The sequence below is a fragment of the Mastacembelus armatus genome, chromosome 4, assembly GCF_900324485.2.
Source record: "Mastacembelus armatus chromosome 4, fMasArm1.2, whole genome shotgun sequence".
Classification (NCBI taxonomy): domain Eukaryota; kingdom Metazoa; phylum Chordata; class Actinopteri; order Synbranchiformes; family Mastacembelidae; genus Mastacembelus; species Mastacembelus armatus.
In genome coordinates this window covers 4,027,851-4,049,455 of record NC_046636.1, presented here as the reverse complement: position 1 = coordinate 4,049,455, position 21,605 = coordinate 4,027,851, and the positions used below count along the sequence as shown (strand labels likewise).

At 43.0% G+C, this 21,605-nt stretch overlaps 1 protein-coding gene and 1 long non-coding RNA gene across 3 annotated transcripts in view; both read right to left on the bottom strand.

Moving 5' to 3' along the window:
* Positions 1 to 21,605, bottom strand: part of LOC113140055 (uncharacterized) — a 68,774-nt gene that overhangs the window by 30,025 nt on the left and 17,144 nt on the right. The window contains exons 2-3 of one of the 2 annotated variants that reach the window (XR_003296618.1): positions 9,798 to 10,087; positions 4,130 to 4,219 (exon numbers count right to left, since the gene is read on the bottom strand). This is a non-coding gene — a long non-coding RNA (uncharacterized LOC113140055). The remainder of the gene's footprint in view (positions 1 to 4,129; positions 4,220 to 9,797; positions 10,088 to 21,605) is intronic. The other variant, XR_003296617.1, reaches the window with a different exon arrangement.
* Positions 4,548 to 6,718, bottom strand: sox2 (SRY-box transcription factor 2). Its single transcript, XM_026323783.1, has one exon. The coding sequence runs from the start codon at positions 6,334 to 6,336 to the stop codon at positions 5,368 to 5,370; it is 969 nt and encodes a 322-aa protein (XP_026179568.1). The 5' UTR covers positions 6,337 to 6,718; the 3' UTR covers positions 4,548 to 5,367.

Below are 21,605 nucleotides of genomic sequence, written 5' to 3'. Positions count from 1 at the left end.
TCAGATCAGCTTTAGGAGTCCCCAGTCAGGCTACAGTACAACAGGCCTTACATTGTTGTTTGTCAGCTCTTCTCAGAGAGAAATCCCCCTCCAGCCCCCAGACATCGCTCTGTCTCTCCTCTTTCACCCCCCCTCCTTCCCCTCCCCCCTCCTTCCTTCCACTTTCTCTGGGCCTATGCTAATCTCATTTAGAAGCAGGGCAGCCATGTGTTAGCACAGGAGTAAAAACTATATTTGAAAGTCAACTCAAACCAAGACAGGAGACATTTACTCTTTGGACACTATAAATACACTGTCCACCTAACGGGCTCAGCAAAGTGCAGCAATATGTGAAGTTATTTTCCAACAGTCAGTGGAGCACAATTATCAGACATGACATGAGTCAGTCATGATGGACAGTTGGTGATGAATGCACAACAGTAGTAAAAGGCGGAAAGTGTTTGATATTACATTAAACCAGGTCTGTTATTGAACACAGGAAATTTCTACGCACCAAAACCACAAACCCTCAAACGGCTGCACTACAGTTACATTAAAAATAAAGTGACAAATTTGTTGTTGGTGATCCAGCCCAAACTGCGCATTCCTTTAATGATGCCACTCTGTAAAGCTGTCAGCATCAATGAGCAGAAATGATAAATGGAGCTAGAGCCGCTGGTGACCTGCTGAGGGAGGGGGCAGGGTGGTGGTGGTGGTGGAGGGATGCTGGGTGTCGCAGAGGCCTCGAGCCTCAGAGAATGCAGGCCGAGAGCAGCGCGAGGCTGATGGCATGCTGGTCTGTGTCAGTGTGTGGTCCTATTCAATGGAAGAGTGTGAGTGTGAGCGTGAGTGTGCGAGTGAGAGTAAACTCCCTCCACACACACACACACACACCACCCGCTTCTCTTCCCTGCACCTGCGCTAGATCAGCAGGCTACTGGCTGCCATTCAGTCCCTGTATGCTCCATACACACACACACACACACACACTCAAACACATGGCAGCTTTGCTCTGACAGTTTTACTTTTCAAAAATTCAGTTTCTCTCTCTGAGGAAGGCAGAGATGTCAGGCAGCCTTAAAAAATGCAGATTATTAGAGACAAGACAAAGAGAAGAACAAAAACATTACAGATGATTCTTTTTTTTTTTTAAATAAAAAATTTCGCTTTGTGAGGGGAGGATTTAGTAACTTTGTTCAAAACCACAGTGTCAAAGTACATGGGCTGTAAAGGCCAGTCTGCAGCCATGGCTTTGATTCCCATAATGTTTCTGGGCCAATAAAACAGAGAGTGAATTTAATCATAACAGGTAAAAATAAATACCCTCCTCTTCCCTATTATCAAGAGGGAAGTGACAACATGCTGTGCCTGTTGGATTGTACTGAATTACAGTTTTCATAGAGTGACTTTATGATAACACATTTGATAGAGTGCAGCTCCAGCAGGCCGGTGTGGATTTCTGTCAGACCCATAATGACAATGGAACCGCTCATTACTATAAAACAACATATTTACAGGAGTAAACAATGTGACACAAACACGCACATACAGACGTGCCGGAGTCGAAGCTTCGTGTGACGTCATGCCCCCCTCCTCATTATCCGCAACGTGGTGAAAAGGGAAAGTGGCTCTTGTGGGATTACAGGACACTAAGCCCGTTTTGTTTGTGTGTGTGTGTGTGTGTGTGTGTGTGTGTGTGAGGGGGGGGGGGGGGGGGGGGGGGGGGGGGTTCATTTGACCTAATTTTAAAAACCTTATAATCTGAACAACAAACACAGGATCTGGAAAGCGGCCAGTAAAAGCTGTGGACCGACACACCTAACAGCGTCCCCGTTATTATTATTATTTTGAATTTTACTAAATTATTTTAGCTTCTATCTGAGGCCTGAATCAAAACCGTTCACCGCCCGCTGTGCTCACAGAAACTGGGATTTTTTCAGAACTTCTTGTCGCCTGTGATCATTTTAATATCTACATCAATATTGTGATACAGGCCAGCTGAAAGCTGGAGGCCCGAGCTGTAGATACCAGGTTATTAGAGATAACATCTGGCTCCTTTTTTAACCGGGCCAAGAAAAAAGGCAGAGGAGCGCGCGCTTACCACCTGTTGCAGTCCAAATATCCCCGAGCCGCGACAGCCAGACTGCACGCAAACAACAGGGGGGAGAGGGATGGATGGGTGGATGGATGGGTGGATGGGTGGATGGATGGATGGATGGGTGGATGGATGGATGGATGGATGGACGGATGGAGGGAAGCACCTCTACCGGGCCTCCTCCTTGCTTCCACCTATATCACACAAAACACACCTGGTGTCACACTCTGGTTCCAGCAGTTTATATTTTACTTTTCGGTTTGTGTATAATCAGGAAACACTGCCACCCCCAGCAGCACCTTTGATTAAACCCGAGGACATCGACGCATTATCGCCGTACGAGGTGTAACATTTTGGACACCGGCGGCTCAGCTCGGGCTCTGCAGCGCCTTTAGAAATAAATGTTTGAACAGCAGCGTCTCCGAGATGAAATCACACTGGGGAAGGCACATGGTCCAATGCGGGCTAATATTTTTCTACCGAGATAGGCCGATATCAGTGTTTTCAGAGTGAACATTTACCGTGTCCTAGTTTGGTGCTTGGCCTCACTCACATGGGAACACAAAGCCTTTTATATGCAGACCTGAGCGGCTTTGACATATCAGGAAAGGCTTTTTAAAAAGGGGTAAAAAATTAAATGCATTCTCGGATTTTACTGCTATAAAACCTCCCGTCCAAACAAAAGTGTCATCCGGCTCAGATGTGCAGCTGAGACAGGAACGGGCCTGTGCTCAGGTTTTGTTTTCGGGTTTAAACGCAGCCTGGCTGATCGTGGCTCCTCCGTCTGTGCAGCCTTTACAAATAAGCCGCAGCTCTTTATGATGCACACGAAATGTAAGTCGATCTTCAAATACTGCTCTGTGCACCAATTCAAAAAGCTTTTCCACCACATCAAAGCTCAGCGCTCACTCGGGAACAAGTGATCGTTTCGCGGGGGCCTTGGGGCCTGCAGGGGCCCGGTGTGCACGGGAGGCGGAAAAACACTTAATGCGTCTGCTCTCGTCCCAGCTTTTAAAAATCATTTGTTTATCACCGGCTGTTACAACCGATTCCGCTGCTCGGATCAATAATGAATGTGGCACCCAGCGATCCGCTGACCTCTCGAAGGCCCGACTGAGAGAGGGAGAGAGGAGTGGACGGATAAATACCGAGGGACCTCTTCAAATATTCATCTGCCGCTTAATGTGAGCTCCGCTCCCCCGGGACCCAGCCTGCAAGACACAACGGCCCTAATCACACACACACACACACACACACACACACAGACACAGAGAGTCCCCCCAGATTTAAAACCGTTAGTTAAATTCACAGTGAGCTGTTAGCTCATCATAAGGATTATAAAGGGGAGGGGGCCCTGACTGGCACAGAGGTGCATGGGAACATTTTAGGAACCGGCGTCGTGTTTTTGTAACGCAGTAAAGTGTGTACCGACAGTCACCGGAGAGCTTGAACCGTGAGAACCGGGGTTAACGGGAAGCAGCAGGGCCCGTGTGATTAAACATTAGATTAAAATGGCCACACTCGAGACTGTATATGGAGCTTTACACGGCGAGAGAACAGGCATCTGGACTGGTTTTCAGGAGGGCTCAGATCTGACTGATAATTGAACTCCGTGATTCGAAGGGAAACAAACTGCAGAAAAAGCGTCTAAAACGGGCACAGCGTGTCAGAGCAACTCAGACAACAAGAGGAGACGTTAGAGCACGACACAAGGCCTGAGCCTACAAGATTAGGCTGCTGCAAATACTCATAAATATCCACATGTGCTGCTGCTACAGCCAAGTGTCAGAGAATCAAAAGCCTGCAAAGTCTGCTGTCAGTTTACACAAAGCTACAATAACTGTGCAAGAGGCTAATAAATCTGATTTATGCCTGTATGAACAAGATACTGGCATCAGCACTGTCTCATTATATCAGTCGTGTGTGTCATTCAAAAGCAGGCCCCACATCCCTCATATGAGTGTAGTGTGAAACTGATTCAAACAAATAGGGCCTCAGCAGCACAGCTCATTAGTCTGTGTGTTCTTAGAAAAGAGGAGAAATAACAGTCTATACCTGAGGACGTTGGACATTTTGGTGGAAAAATCTTCCCCCTTTTTAGGAAACTGGCAACAAACTTTGGCTTCATGGGGCCACCGGCAGGAGCTAGAAAATAGAAACGTGATTAACCACGACGCACAAGTTATTTGATCAGGAGTTCAAAAGACGAACGTTCCCCCTAAACTCTCATATCTGTTAAATGAAGTGTCATATTGATAAAATTCTAATCATAATAATAATAGTATTGATTATTGGTCAATTTACAGTCAATAATGAACAGAAAGACAGATGACAACTCAACATGTGATGAGTGCCTGCACACACACAGTCACTGAGAGAAATCAAATCAAAACTCAAACAATTTCAAGTATCCAAATTTCCAAAATTTATTCATTTCAAACTGCATATGGAAAAAAAATATACTCAGCTGAAATCGTAACTGTTATAAGGATGGTATTAGTCCGGTATATATATACATGGAGTGGTTGGCTTCTGTGTACAGGCCACAATTTTTAAAATACAACTACGGGAATGAATTTTGAAATAAAAACTTAAAATATCACAGTAAATATACAGAAATTGTACAAATCAATTAGAAAAGAAAGAGCACAAGCGTCATACCTCTAACAGATGAAAAGTGGGAGACGGAAATATAAATTAACAACCTAGATTTTAAGCTGTATGCGAGAAAAAAGTGTCGTATCTGTTTTTTAAAAGAAATGAAAATGTTTAGTAATGTTGACCTTAAATGCAAAAACAAAACCATTACCTGCTTCGTTTTTTGTCCCTTTTCTTTCCAATGTTTGCAGTAATAAAGGAGCGTCATTGATCGCTCCCATATTATTCCAGTTCTACCATTTTTCACTTTTAATATTTTCTGCAGAACTGGTGCTGCTTTATATAAAAAAGAAAGAAAAAGCGCAACCTCTTGCAGTTTAACAAACCTTTTCATCTGATTGTAATGTTTCTTTGATAAATACTGTACAAAAGGTGTTTGCAATAATAAAACATTTGATTGCGACTCCCACTTTCTAGTTTTCCAAACTTCGTCCACCAGTGAAGACGGATCTCCTACCGCTCCTCTGGAGCTTCCTCAGAATCAAATGAAAGAAAAAAAAAGAGTCGTGTCCTTTTCCCGGAGACTTCTATACAACTTTTCCCACCCCGAAATTTTTCTGTACAAAAATAGTCCGACGTTAAGTAGTCCACAGTTTCTCTTATAAAAGTTCTTTTCTTTCTCTGCTCTGTGTCTCTTACATGTGTGTTAGCGGCAGCGTGCCGTTGATCGTCGTCCCGGGCACGGTGCTCTGGTAGTGCCCGGACATGTGTAGCCTGGTCTGGGCGCTCTGCTCGCTGACCTCCGCCCCGGGCAGGTACATGCTGATCATGTCCCTCAGATCTCCGCTTTGGCAGCCCGGGGCGGCCCGGTGGGACGACGAGGTGACGACGGGCGGGCTGGAGCTGCTGGACTCGGACTTCACCACCGAGGAGGGCCCCATGGAGCCCAGGGCGGTCATCCCCGGCGTGGTTTGCTGGGAGTAAGACATGGAGTATGTCGGGGAGCCGTTCATGTAGCTCTGGGAGCTGGTCATGGTGTTGTACTGCAGGGCGCTCATGTCGTAGCGGTGCATGGACTGCATCTGGCTCGGGTTGTGCGCGTTCAGCCCCGGGTGCTGGTAGCTCAGCTGGTCCTGCATCATGCCGTAGCCGCCGTTGGTCCAGCCGTTCATGTGCGCCGCATAGCTGTCCATCCGCTGGTTCACCCCACCGCCCAGTCCGGCCCCCACCCCTACACCGACCCCAGTTCCCATCCCGTTTCCTCCGGGAGCCAGCAGCCCGCCGGGCAAGGTGTACTTGTCCTTCTTCATCAGGGTCTTGGTTTTCCGCCGGGGCCGGTATTTGTAATCCGGATGCTCCTTCATGTGCAGGGCCCGCAGCCTCTTGGCTTCGTCGATGAAAGGTCTCTTCTCGCTCTCCGACAGAAGTTTCCACTCGGCGCCGAGTCTCTTGCTTATCTCCGAGTTGTGCATTTTGGGATTTTCTTGCGCCATCTTCCTCCTCTGGCCCCGGGACCACACCATGAACGCGTTCATGGGTCTTTTGACCCGCTCAGGGCTGTTTTTCTGGTTGGTGCCGGTACCGGACGTGTTGGTGTTGCCAGTGCCCCCCGTGTTGGTCTGGGGAGCAGGGGGCTTCAGTTCAGTTTCCATCATGTTATACATGATGAACAGCTTTTAGTTGGAGCTCCTGAGCAGAGGAAGAAAACACCAGAGAGCCAAACTCCAGGAGCCAGAGGTAGGACAGCGAGGGGCGCAGGCTGCAGCCTTCAGGTACCTGCCGACTTTCTCTGCAACTTTTCTCTGGACAAAAACAACAAGCAGCGAGCCGCGTCTGCACACGCTCTCCCTCTCTCCCTCTCAGTGTGTGTCAGCGTGTGTGTGAGTGTGTGTGACAGAGGCTGCTCCCAATAGGTCCCTGCTATGTTGTGTCCACAAAACTTCTCCCGTCGCTTCTCCGAAAAAGCATCAACAAACTGTACTTTTTCGCCTGTGTCCGCCTGAGCCTTGACAACTCCAGATAGTTTTTGAACAAGTTAATAGACAACCATTCATGTGACGGGTCTGTCAGAGAATAAATGGCTTCGACCTGGCCAATCAGAGCCGGCCTGCTCCCCTGACACACCAATGGGAGACCTTAATTAGCATAAAGAGGCGGGGTCTGCACTGCCCCGAAACACACACGCAGAACACGCACACTCAGGCTGCCCGTATGAGCCAATACACAGAACATATTTACTATTTCCAGGCTGATGGAGATATTTCTCTGGGAATGTATAAATATATTCTGGCACTGTGTGATCACTTTCCCACATTAGAGGGAGAGAGACTCGCAGGGGTTTGATGGTTGTTGTGAGCAAATCATTTAAAGTGTTGGACAAAAACTTTCCTGACAAATTTTAAAAAACGCCTAAGATTTTCGAATAAATATGTCGATTATTAAAGATTTGAGTTTGTTCTCTAATGAAACGTGGAGCAGAAAATTCTAACACTACAGGCCACAAGCAGAGAATCCGATGATAAATGATAAATAAATGTCAGTAGGCCTGACAGGTGGAAACAGCTTTGACAGTCACAGCCAGTGACACTGCTGTTGTTCCAAACCAAAAAGTCACTAATTCCTCCACTTACCGCCCCAATAACACAACAACACTTAAATAAACTTTGTTAGTGAACTCAAAGCAGTGAATGGCGGTGGTGTGACTGTGTGTGTGTGTGTGTGTGTGTGTGTGTGTGTGTGTGAGGGGGGGGGGGGGGGGGGGCTACGGCTGGTTTTAGCTTGAAAAGAGGAAAGGTAATCCAAGATGTTTCCCTCAGTCTCTTTGTTTAGTGAAGTTGAATGCCAACACACAGAAGGCAGACGGGCTCATCTCAGCACAAATAAGCGCTTTTTGTTTGGGATGTTGTCGCTACATCTGTCCACACAAAGAGTCAACTCCACTCCACTTCCACCGCCACAGAGCTGCTGCTGCTCGGGCTTTGTGGTGGGGAGGACACGGCCTACCGGGGACACGAGGGGAGGAGGAATAAAGGTGAGGAATATTTAAGATAAAGTGTGTTTGCTCATTGACATGAGCCTGAACAAGCGTGTCAGCCGGTGCGTGAATGGAAAGTGGCCTCCACCTGCTTCACTTTAGTCCTGCTCAAACCAAAGCCGCCAGATTGTGCTAACTAGAAGGTGAGACCGGGATTACACAGTCCACACAGATTAAAGACACACAGTCCAGTTTTATGGCCCCAAAGCAATAAAGTTTGTCGAGGTTGGGAGTGTTGGTGCCACTTGTTTTGCTTTTCTCCTGAACCTCCCTGAGAGGGCAAAACGTCCTGCTGCGTGGCACCAGCGCCGCCTACTGGACACACGGAGAACTACACCCAGCTCCAAAAGCCTGCACAGGGTTTTCTCAAAGTGACGAGTCTGTTTTCAGATGTTGTGTTAAATTCATAAAAATGCTAAGAATATTCTTAGATATATTCAGACAACAACAGCATCGGCCTGAAAGGTACTGAGACACAACACAACCACACATGTCTGCATCTGCGCGCCAGACAACCCCGATAATTAAAGATAGATCAAGTACATACACCTGAAATAATTTAATTTAAATGCGTGTCTCCAGATTAAATTATAATTGAAAGTGAATAGATCAAGCCTTATTATTTTGTTTTAGTCATTTGATAATAAATGGAGGAGCGGAGCCCCCGTGATCTCATTATACCGGCCCCGGCAACCTTACATAAGATTCATCTTGTGCTTAATAGGCTGCGAGAGGCGACACATGCAGCTCGGTCCATTATAATGCAAGGTTGAAATGGGCCGCTCGGCTGCTATCTGCATCTGAGTGTGTTCCCCGCTACCTCTAATCTGCTTATGATAATAAAGGAACAGCGGGGCCCTGCAGCTCTCTGAAAGCAGGCCCCAGCCAGCCGGGGATGGCCCTGCATCCACAATCACCCTGAATTAAAGCCGTTGTTTGGAAAAAAGAAGGAACAGGAGAAACTAGCGGGGCGGCTCCCTCGGCCCACTTGGAAGGCCCCTGCTACACCAGGTTGGGATGGATACAGCAAATATAGCGAGAGGCACGCTGTGATTTGCGCTTGCACAAATTTAGGTGACATGATCTCTGCAAAAAACCAGCGACGAAAAAAAAGAGCAACGACTGAGTTACTGGAAAAACGAGTCCAACCGTAGCCGCGCAGGAGCTGGCCTCAGAAAAAACAAAAATGATCTGATCACTGTGACATCGGCCAGTTAAGTCAAAGAAATAATCAAAACGACAATTGTGTGTGGCCATGAGAGACAGATCGCAGGTGAAATGGAAATAAACGTGTCAATTTTTGCCACTAGGGGCCGTAGCAGCGGCTGGAGACACAGGCAAGAAAATCCTTTATCATAATATTAATAAGTGCCGCCTGGAAATAAGTGGAAAACATCTCTACGGCGACTGTTTCCGAAAAACCGTGGAACAAATTGCTCTTCATTTTTTAATAATAACAATAATTCTTCAAATAAATGTTTTGTTTAACTTGGGGCTTTTGTAGAATTTAGATTTCATTATTTTCCTTTGAAAAATTAGTAAATATTCATTTAAAAATGAAATAAATGAGATTATATTTTGGGGCAGGTCTGTTTTCAGACGCAGATTATAACAGACTCAAAGAAAAAGTGAGAACAGTGAAATCTGTAATTCATATAATTTAAAACATTAAGAGTGTAGTGAAATAAATGTACAAAATAATAATAAATAAATAAATAAAAATAACAAAACTAAATACTTTTCTAAATGATTATCAATACAAGTAAAAGAGCTCGGGGTGTTCTGGGTAATTTGCGGGTCAAATGTCACAGCCTGAGATTTGAAGCTTTGAAGAACAGAATTAAAAATCAAATGATCAGAGCTGATCAGTCTCCATGAGTGTTGTGTCTGCACACATGACGCCTGTGTGTTGAGCAGTCTGTGCAGCTCTGCGGTGTCATTCCACAACACACACACACCGACACACACTAATATATACACACCGACACATACACACACAAACACACACACACACACACACACACACACACACACACACACACACACACACACACACACGGGGCTTCTCCTCTCCACCGCACTTCAACTTACTGCCAGTTTGGGAGTTGTCTTCCTCTCGACTTGATTGGCAGAAATTAAACAAGATGCCATTTCGCTCAGCCTCCTCCATGGCTGTTTGCCGTCGCTTCCTCCGGTGAGGCAGCTCCAGCATGTCCGGGGCGCAGCTCCCCGACGCCGGCCGTAAAAACAGTCCCTCCGCGTGTTGCGTCCTCCGGTAGTCCGCGCGGTTTCGATCCGTGAGCCGGCGCCCTTTGGCCGGTGTGCAGCCCCGCGAAGCCCCGCTGTCTGTCTGCAGCTCCGCTGTCTTCTCTCAGCTAGTCCTGCAACAAGAAAAGCCGTTTATGGCGACACACAATGTGAAAAGGGGGCCGATTTAAAAAGGAGAAGAATGCATGCAAGAACAACAAAAGTCAGTTATAGCAAAGTCTATGCCTCTCCTCTCCTATCTTCCACCCCCTAGCTTAGCCCACATAATGAGCAGGAAAAAGCTTTATATTTTGTTCACTGGGTATTCACAGATAATTTGAAGCCATTGTTTCTGCCACAGATGGTTCTTTTTAATACAATAACGGTGCTCTTTGTGAATAGCGAGCCCACAATAAAAATCTAAAGCGTCCTCCTGAATAACCATTTTGTTCTCTCTTGTATAGGCCGAACAAAAGCGCCAGTGAGGTAATGGCCTGCCTTATTGAAAGCCTCAGAATGGGGATTTGATAAAGATTTTTTTCGCTCCTTTTTCCTTTTGCACAAAGTACACGGCAATGTCAAAGAGAAAGTGAGACGGCATGAAAAGCAAAAAAGCTGGGAAAAGTGCTTGTTGCAGGTTGCAACGTTTATAATAATATAATAAAATTATTATTAATTATTATTATTATTATGATGATGATGATGATTATTATTATTAAACTTCATAAGCTGCAAGTGCAACAGTCAGAGGTGAGTTTGTTTTTGGCAGTGCAGCAGAGCAGGTCAGGTGCAGGCATGTTATGGATTTTACAGTGGAGCTTAAATCCAGAATACATTAGCCTCCAAAGGTCTGCTGTATTTGCAACAGTCTCATAATTTTCCATAGGGGGAACCAAGTTTTGCTTGATAGAATTCAGTATTCTGGGTGCATATGTTCAGTGTCTTGGTTTGTAATTCTACCCCCTCTCATTACAGTTGCTCAGAAAATACTGCATGCCCTTAACGCGCTGATAAGGTGCTGTGAAATGTCATAAATGCATGGATGTTAATAGGCAGGAAATCAGGTATGTAACCTCCTGGGTGAGATGCACGCCTGCAGGTGTGTGCAGCTCCTCCATGGATCTAGTCACCATGTACAAGCCACCTCATTCTGCCCACGGTTGATGTAATTTGTAATTAACTCAAGGCTAATCAATAAAGCGTTTAACAGAAAGCACAATAGACACACAGGGGATGATCCAAAGCCAAACATATTGGATGTCAGTGATCGTTACAAGGTGAAGACACCCTGTCTATCACAGGGCTGGGGGGTGAGGGCGGGACAGGGGTTCAGCAGGAGAAGACAGGGACACTAGATGAAGGGACGAGGGGTGAGGAGGAGAGGGAAATTAATGCAGGGAAGGACAGTGAGAGGAGAGGGGATAAAGGGGGGAATAATGCAGGACAGGAAAGGTGAGGAGAAGAGAGCAAAGAATCCCATTTCAGCTGTTCTGGAATACTTCACACAGTTACACACACACACACATACAGAATCAGTTTCCTTCTATAACCATTATCCCCCATCATGTGTATATCAACGCATATGCAATGTATTAAGGACAGGTCATCACACTTTACAACAGCCTTCACATTAAACATCTGTCACAGATATTTGGCTGGATTGTGCACGAAATCAGTTCATATCAAAATAAAATGCTCACGTGCACAAAAACCTGCATTAGGCCTTTACATGCTAAAGAAAAAAGATGCCATACAGGCTTATTTTATATCTAATATATGGCACCACTTCTTGGAAAACCTGGATTCATGAACAGTTCTCTCATGTCTGTGCAAATATAAAATGCATCATAAATAGTAATTTAAACTGTCTACAGTGATATAGGAATATATACTATTTTTATAAATAAATGGTCTTTTGCTGAGTTTCCATCAGCTGGTGAAACCTTTTTCCATTTGCTTTTCCATTTCTGTCTAAAATCGACTTGCACAAGGACTAACCTATGCATTTAACATTTCCTGAATATAGTAACACCACCCTGAACATCACCTATAAATTCAAACAAGAACAGACAGTGATGAGAAAGACAGCTCTGGGACACTGTCTATACTGTGGACGTACACGAGAACTACATCGACACTGAAGACACCAAAGTACAGAGTTTTTGGCAGGCAATCTCTGGAAGTGCAGCACAGAAACACAGCGATGACCAGACAGCACCATTAGTGAGTTAATGTGAAAAAGGGGGAAGAAAAGCAGCAAAATATGAGTGTTCAAAGAAGATTCAAAGACCCAGAGACAAACAGAGGGAGAGGGTGACATGCAGACAGGCAGAGAGAGGATCAGTGCTCTCACTGTGAATAGGCTTAGCATTAAAAAATGACTTTGGCTCTTTATCTGATCAATCTGTGCCATATAGTCTAAATCACAGAAATACCACTCATATTAGAGAGAGCTGGAGCACATTTAATTATAAACCCATCCACAGAGGCCAGGGAACATGATAGCATGTTGAAAAACTGCAGAGAGAGAGAGAGAGAGAGGGAGAGAGAGAGCATACACTGGCACCACATTTAGAAAGACCAACACCATCACTGAATACTAATACATTTTACACTGAAACTGTCCATTGATGCACATGCATGGCAAACTTTCACACATGCATTCATATTATACACACGTTAGCATTTCCACATGCATGAGAGTGCACACATTTGCTGCGTCTGTTTTGTGTTTCCCACAGCTCGGCCTGATGGGAGATCCACAGTGGGCTTTTCTCCCTTTGTGTACCTGAATGGCATTGTGTATGTGTGTGTGTGAGTGTGATATAGAGACACTGACACAGTAATCAGTAAAAAGAGGTGGCCCTATTGAACTAGTCACTGAATTTAATGTCACACACAACATATTCATTCCTAACCCTGTTATATTTACATTTGAGTAGAAATACTAACATATTAAAATCCTACTTGCACTGAAATAAATGTATAATCTTAAAGTTTTATTTGTACTGAGAGATGTATAAGTTAGACAGATATTAACTATTAAAATTTGTCTTACATCCCTTCTTTTACTACTATTCATTTTTTGGATGAAAACAAAAACAGTAATACAAACCGCTCTCAGCAGGATCAGTGCATGAAAGTTTGCCGATTTAAACCCTGATAAAATGCTGCACCAACTAAACCAACAACATTTAAAAACACATCTTCCTCTCTGAAATAAGCTGCTGTTTCCCACCAATCACTGTTTTTAGACAAAACTCCACTGAACGGATAAATCTGCCCACCCCGCTCCAGGTGATGTAATGCACAGCTTTGACAGCCTTGACATGGCTGCACAAGTTTAAATGTGGACACAACTTTTAAAAAAAAAAGAAGAAAAAAGAAAGAAAATGCTAGTGTGGACATAAATTTACATGTAAACAGCACTTTCAAATGGATCTGCTGTCATGTGGTCATGGTCAGACTGAAAAGTGCAGGACAGACACTGTAAAGTTGAGGATTAGGGCTTTAAAGATACTAAAATGCTGACCACCAGCAGAAGGCAGGTGGCTGGTCAGTTCTACAGCTGTTTGTTCAGGAAGTAGGCAGGAAGGAAGACACGCAGACCCAGCTGTCAGGTATTTACAGAACAACGCACTTCAATGGAATCTCATTAATGAAGAATGCAGCATGAACAGTTTTAACAGAGCAGATACACAAAATTTCTGCTGCTTGTCTCTGAAAAGCCAGGAGGTCTGAGCTGAATGTGTTTGATGAGTCTTAACAGATGAATAACTTGAGGCAGAACATAAACAGATTTTCTTCTATTGTAATTCCTGTTTTTTTAGCCATAATTCAGCAAATATCTCAACATTTATGAAGTCGATAAAGATCAAATGTTGACATTTCCTTTAGTGCCATCGTGAGATCAACATTTAATTCTGCCCAATACTTTTTCTCTGTGACTAAAAAACTGCTTATCACATTTCCATCAGCATCAACACTTTTATGTTCATGCTAATTAGCAAATGCTAGTGTGCTAACATGCTAAAGTGCTAAATAACAGCATGGTCACTATGAGGATGGTAGCATCCTGATGTTAGCATTCAGCTCACATCACTGCTGTGCCAAAACACAAGCATGTTTCTAAAGTGCCACCACACGTTTGTTTAAAGTGCATCCTGTTCAGTTTCTCTGACGGTGATAAATATTCAGTAATAACATTAAAATCATTTAGATGCACCTGCTGCATCTGGACTAACTGGTGTCCTGTAGCTGGTCTACAGAGTAGGCGCTGACTTACAGGAACATTTCATCAAGAAAACACAACAGACACTGCTGTTAACTATCAAGATGATACCTGTGCAGCATTTTCTACACAGAGGTCCAAGATACTGTATGGAAATAAACTGAAACACCAATTTAAGAAGCAGTTAAACATCTAATGACTCAGGCATCCAAACATTTAGAGAAAAGGTTTAGATTTAAGATTGAATATAAAATAGGCAGAGTGGAAAAGTTACCGCCACAGACTGAGATTATATGGTTGATGAAGAAAATCTCATTTTATTAGATTTAGTATTTATACTACTAGATATGGTATTTATAATGTTAAAAAACTTGATTACAGGATAACTTACACCATTTAACAGTTGACTGAAGGATTCTCATACTCAAGCCAGATTATTTGACTGACATTATAAACCAACACATCATCAACATCATTGTTGGACTGATCTCAAATACATGATGAAAATACTGAAGCTTGAGCATCAGATCATCTAAATACTCAAATGTAAAAATGTTGATTTATATAATAACTCCTTTTTTATTGTCAGCTAATGCATAATGATCCAAACTCATCACAACCAAATGCTTTTAAGATTGATCGCAACAAAAAATGTGATTGATGTGATTTTAGAGGAAAACTAATCCAAAGAAATCAGAATCAGCTCCTCAGATCAGCCAGATGAAGCCTGCTTTAAAAATAATATATTCACTGAGCTGATTGATGGTTATTAATGGTCCAGTCAGATTAGCAGAGGCACCCAAAGGACCAATCTTGTCATCGAATGACTTGAGTCTGTTACAGCTGCTGTATCCGCCACACAGTTGAGTAAAACATCAGAACCTCTTTACAGAAATTTGTCACGTGGGAAGAACCGAATGATCAGACAGATTCGCAGTCACTTGAAAGAAATCATGTTCTCAGTGTGTAAAACTGCAAACTCCCTGCTTGTGCAGGTACAGTGAAAGACTGCAGGGATGTTAAGCCATATCAAACAGGTCTATTTTGTCTTTTACTCCTATCGGCCTCCACAGAGAATTTGGTTTTGAGAATGTGTCTGAAGTTTGTGCCTCCACCCCAATGCAATGAAGATGAATAAAGTCTCATCTACAGAGCTCAGAGCTGTGAAGAACGACGTTTGGAAAAACAAATAATCTGCAGCAACTTTCCATTTCCAGAAAGAATGTTTCCAAACTGAGAAGCTGAGGAGGTGATTGGTTGGGGCAAAAACATAAACCTGAAGCTGATTTGATCTGGATCACGAGAGGAAAATATATAAATTCATGCAAATTTAATTTAGTGAAGTTTAGAGCATCAAAGTAAACTCCATTGATCTCCACTGTCTTGTGCCAAAAATCTGAAACCCTGAACAAGCAAAAAGTATTTGGATGACCAGTGAAAAATAAGCTTTTCAGCAGTTCAACACCACAGGGTCAAACCCAAACTCTCTTTCCATTTCTCTGACTTTTGCTCACACACTTTGGGATTCTGGAGTTTCTATCCCTACTCTCAGTATTATACACTGGCCTGCACACACACACATACATAAAATGCTGCTATGTTACACATGTACACGTCCGTACGAGATGCTTCACACTCACTCCATCATACACTCATCTCCCTTCTCTCTCTCCCGGCCACTGCTGGTTTTGTTTACAGGCCAATTTGAATGAGAATGAATCTCTCTCGGATGTTTCTAGAAAGCGCTCTAATCCGCGCAGGCTGCTGCGAGGCCCCGGCCCTTTGTTTGGGATTACTGCAGCTTAGCGCTAGCTAACAATGAGGAGATGAGCAGCTCACCTCATCGCTGCTAATGAAGTGTGGAGAGTCATTTAGCCGCTAGCTAGCTGCTACCGAGCTGGGATGATACTTTCGCACATGCCTGCACCCGCACACACACGCACACACAGGCGCACACACACACACACACACGTCTGTATTATTATAAATCTGAGGACATCGACTAATGACATCAACTTTTTATCCATCACTGTTACACACTGAACCACTTGAACTTGTGTTGACCCTAAATTGCCTCTTAAGTGTCTTCAGAGTATATTATTGCATTTTTTGGGGGCCTGGTTTAGCTCCTACTTCAGTTTAGGTACTTTTCAGCACATTAGGAACCACATTGATTGGTCAAACACTAATGCAGCACCAGCAACTGTTCTTTTTCAAAGTTCATTTTAATAGTGTACACAACACCTTTGGACGTGGAAAGAAACTCACTAACGGACCAACACCAAAGTCAAGTCTGCCTATGTGACAGATGAAAAAGTGAAATGTGAACATTTTTGGTGGCATTGTGGTTGAATGTGTGAAGTGACATCACTATAGTATCACTGTCTCTTCCTCAGTCCGGTAGTTCCTAGAACTAAGTCTGTAGAACCTTGCTTCACATGCTGTTATTCAGCTGAGTGGTTTGGATATTGGTGCTGCTGCTGCACAAAGGCAGTGTTTAGCAGGGGTGGAGGTCATGTGTATGGTGTATAATGCACCACCCAGTTATCATGTTAAGTGACGTAAATCAAACAAACCCATGACGTTGACCAACAGGTGCATGCATGGTCTGGCTAAATGCTAAAAATGGAACCTCTACCTGTAGTGAGGTGTTGAGCACCACTTGACTTAGATTGACATTTTAACTAATATAGTTTGACCTTTACCACAGTAAATATTTACAGAAAATACTTTTGCATGAGTCAAATTTATTTAAGGTAACAGTGTTTTTACTTGAACTCCAGTATTAGATCTAGTGTTCAGGCCAATTCAGTGATGCATCAAAAATGCCTCCTCCTTCATTTAAACGAGGTGACTGTGTTTTCACAATGAGGGACACGATGGAAAATGTCAAATTGGCAAAAAAGTGTGCAGCGCTGCTACATTGGCTAATCACTGCATGAATATGGTTTCGTCTGTTTATCAGGCAATTGCTGCGAAAGTGGATAAAATTGGGGGCTAGGATGCCTTTCCTGAATTGCAAAATCTCTTAGTCATATCTGACAGTCTTATAAAGCACTGTGCAGTCTACTTGCTGCCTGATAAACCTTCAAATTCATCAGTGTATGACTCAAACTACACTTTATGGATCACATTTCATGGTCTTCTGTGCCTTTAATTTGGTTTTACTTTCAGCCTGAATGCCACCTTAGATGTTCGAATCAGTGAAGAGCAGCAACTCTGAAAAACATTTCCACCATAAGTAACTGATGCTTTGCTGTCCCCAGCAAAATGGACAAAATTACACACATTCGTGTTTATGCTTAGTGGTTTGTGTGTGGGGAAGAATATAAGCCATGGTCAGCAGGGTAAAGAGGCACCGAGGCAACAGGAGAAACAGGAAGATTTAAGCCTGGCTGAAACACACACAGATAGCAGTGGTCTACACTGAGAGTATGCTGGCTTGTCTTCTGACAAAGTGACTGAAGCTGGCGTCTGATTAGTGAGAGAGTTTTGATGTTTATCCAGGTCTAGGGATGATCATAGCAGGATCAGACCTCTGTGATGGATGGTTAGCAGGGGAATGGCCCTGCTTTGGTGGCGTACCAGGACATTTCCCTAGCTTTTACACACATACACACATAAACATGCATACATGTATATATATATATACACAGGTACACACACGTAAACGAGGAAACACAAGTGTCACAAAGAGAAGTATATTTTTTTTAAGGGCTATGACTAAGATCAGGGCTATTTCACATTATACTTTATAATTTTTACTGCAGTTGAAACTAGTCTAGTTTTCATCAATCTTTGGATTTTTTTTCTTAATTAATATTTTGATGTAGAAAATGTCAATCACAACTTCCTAAAGCGCAAAGTTAGGTCAACAAAAGTCCTGTGTGTAAACTCAAAGGTCTGCATTATCTGTAACAAGACAACTAAAACAACAAGACAAATACAAACATAATCTTGAGACCTGAAGTACCAACTGGCGTGTTCTACACACACTTGACCTTTACCACCACTCATCTGTTGGCTGTCCCTTTATTGTCACAGCGTGGCGTCATATTTAGTGCAGGACAGCACGAGAAGCTTAAGATTCCTGCGTGTTCGTCAATATTTGAGGTTTGCTCTGTTCCAGCTCTTCCTCGTCTGTTTAGCAGCTGGTTACAAAACAGGTCAAACAGAGGGAAGAAGCTTCTCTGAGAACTGACAAAGACATTTTCCTGGTTGCACCGACAGACTATTGCCTTGGTAAACCTGCACATATTAAGATTGTTAAAAAAAAAAAAAAAGTATATTTCCATTAACAACTCAACAGACTTCTGTAAAGCACACAGCTGCAACACACATAAGTTACTGATAGAGTGGGAATATTTGGGAATTTTTTGCAACACCAGGCTACATGCACTGATACACACGGAGACATTTCATCCTGCATTGTCTCTCAAAGGTCTACAGAAAGTCTAACAGCCAGAGTCATGGAGTCAACAAGCTGTAAAGTGAAGAAGTCGTAAATGACTGGGGTTTATCTTCAGGCTGAGAAAGGTAGCACCTCACTGATAATGTGTGTGTGTTTCACTGTGGTCAGAGCGAGTCGTGACTTAACCCCACCTGAAAACACACGCACACACTTGTCTTCAACTTATTTAAACAGCAGCTGTTGAATTTCACAACCAGCTCATAAAGGATGCAGAAATATGCTGAAGTCCACGGGAAAATACATTTAAGGCTGTTTGCCTAATTCAGTGTGTGTGTGTTTATGAGTGTGTATACGAGTGTGTGAAAGGTAAAGAAAGAGTTGAAGTGTCAGAGACCTCATAAGAGCAACAGAGAGTCAGGGCTGTATGAGGAAACGGAGACGGAAACGTTGGACAGATGAAGAAAAGGTGTTGCAGGAAATGCTGCAGCAGTAGAACAAGCACAGGTATAAATGATAAAACTGATGGGCTGAATTCCATTTAGCTTCTTCAGTTCCAGCAGCTGTTGGACTGGTTCACCTGAACACACCAGACGCTGCTAATGTTAGTATCACCTGTGCTGTTCCCACTTACAACAAGTCAAAATGTGAACTATAAATAGGGACGATTCCACAATATTTGCATTGCACTATTTGCCAACTTTTGAAAAAAAAAAAGTATTTTGCATTACATTCCAATGAAAACTAGAGGTTAAATTAACACACATTCAATAAAACACTTTCCACATTACAAATGTAGGCACAAAACATGAAATAAGCCATCAAATTATTATCCACCTCTGCAGATGGACATGCAATGACTGATTCACCACTATCAAATGCTTCACAGGTTAGTGCATTGATATTTAATAAGTCTGAAAGCAGCCAAACTCTTTACACTCAAGAGAGTGATGCAGTTAATACTTCTGTATTTTTCTGTATTTCTACTTGCAAGATTTCAGGAGGAGCAGTTTTAAGTTTGTGGTACTGCTGTTTTTTATTTAAGCAAAGGTTTTGAGCCTTGGGTACATGCAACAGATGGCAACATCTGTCTGTGCTGAGTTAATGAATATGCATGCATGCCTGTTTGTGCATTCACCAACAGACAGAATATGTTCCCAATTCTTGCTGCTGCTGTTGTGTTTTCTTGTATTAGTCTGACTATGTTCGGGAGAGAAAGTGTGTACCTTGTGTGCATAAATCTGTTTCTACACACACATTATGGGTCCCCAAGTCCAATTTTAAGGTGAAGACTTGGTTTGAAATTAGGATTATGGTAAATTAGGGTAAATTTAGATTAAAGTTAAGTTCAGGACTAGAATTTCCCATAAATGAATGTAAATCCATGTAATTTCCTCTGAATTAAAGTGAAACATGATTGTTTGTGTGTGTTTGTGTGAGTTTGCCCTTTAGCATACAGCCCCAAACTGTCAGGTTTTAGCCTCCTACAGTTAACATCTGCTGCATTTGCTGCTGCTGTGTTCTTCTGTGATACACACACCACCTAATAGAATCAAACGATCAAATGCTGCCATGGGTTTATCATGTAACACACACAACACACACTAAAATCAAAAGTATTAAACACAGGAGAAGATGTAATTTATAGTCTCTGTGTTTTTCATTTTTTGGTATTATGTATGATTTTTATGTGCACAATTTATTGGCCAGCACTTCTGTATCACCACAACCTGACTCTGATTGTATCCAGATAACAAGGCGCCAGCAAACAGTGAAATAGCTTTTTGGACGACTGTGGTTTTCTTCTTTTGCTCATTGTAAGGGTTTCAGAATTTAGTACAGCTGGATTATTTTGGGCTGGATTCTTCAGTAATTTCAAAGTACCTACAAAAATCACTGTCCTCTCTCTCTTTCTCAGGCACAGACAACCATAAAATCCAATCTTCATTACAGCTTTACATCTATTATCTTTGATGTGGAAAACTAGATGACTCCACTGATGTTCACCTCATCAGCTCTAATACCAAATATTTCTGGGCTCCCGAACCCAAACAATGTCGGCATCTGCTACCAGATGATTTCTTTAATGGAAAACTCTCGCTCTCGCCCTCTTCCTCTCTGTGCCTGCATCCTTCGTTCGCCCATCCAGACGCTAATGTAAATGAAAAGCAGTGGGATGGGGTGTGTTGTTAATGCGTGGACAGGGACAAAAAGCTGGGGTCTGGGGGTATTATACTGGTCCTGTGACACACATCCCAACCTCAACACACACTCACACACATTCAGGCCCTCCTCCTCTTCTCTCGCTTCCATTGACGGCTCCTCAAAATCAATAAAAATGATCTTGGAGTCCATCCACCATTTGGCTGCATCATCATGGCCTTCTTTAGAATATAGCAGCCATACTGTACAATGGGCCAGCTGAGCGCATGTAATTTGGCATTGATTTCCCCCCTCTCCTCCCACTTTCTTCCTGACTCCTTAGCCCCTAGTGACTGCACACAACACAAAAAACTAACTTCATCATACACCCTGTTAATGCACATGCACAATAACCCTCTTTTCACTGCCCTCTGGTAATTTCACTCTCTTTATCTTTTTCGTTTTCTGTCTCTTTCCTCCTTTATCTCCTTCGTCCTGCCCTCACTTCATGCTCTGGCCCTATTCCTGAAATCTCTTCACAGGTCACTGTTTTTTCACCGCAGTAATGGACAACTTGTACAAATGTTGTGTATACCCAACCTGTTTTTTCATCTTTCTACTACTTCTTTTTCTGAACTGAATACCCCATATAATAATGTTGCCAAACCTCTATTCTGGACAAATGTCTTTTTTTTTATAAGTAATATCTTCTCTATCAATGTACACCATTAACATTTATCAAGCTTTTTTTCTTGATCTCACATCTTTTAATCCCAATTCATCATTTACTTCAGATGAACATAAAAAATTAATCTGGCCTTTACGTTCTTGTCTTGCTGCTACATAGTTACAGTGAAAAACTGAAGCTAAT

Coding starts and splice junctions, on each gene's coding strand:
- sox2 (XM_026323783.1), bottom strand. CDS start 6,336: ATGTATAACATGATGGAAACTGAACTGAAGCCCCCTGCTCCCCAGACC.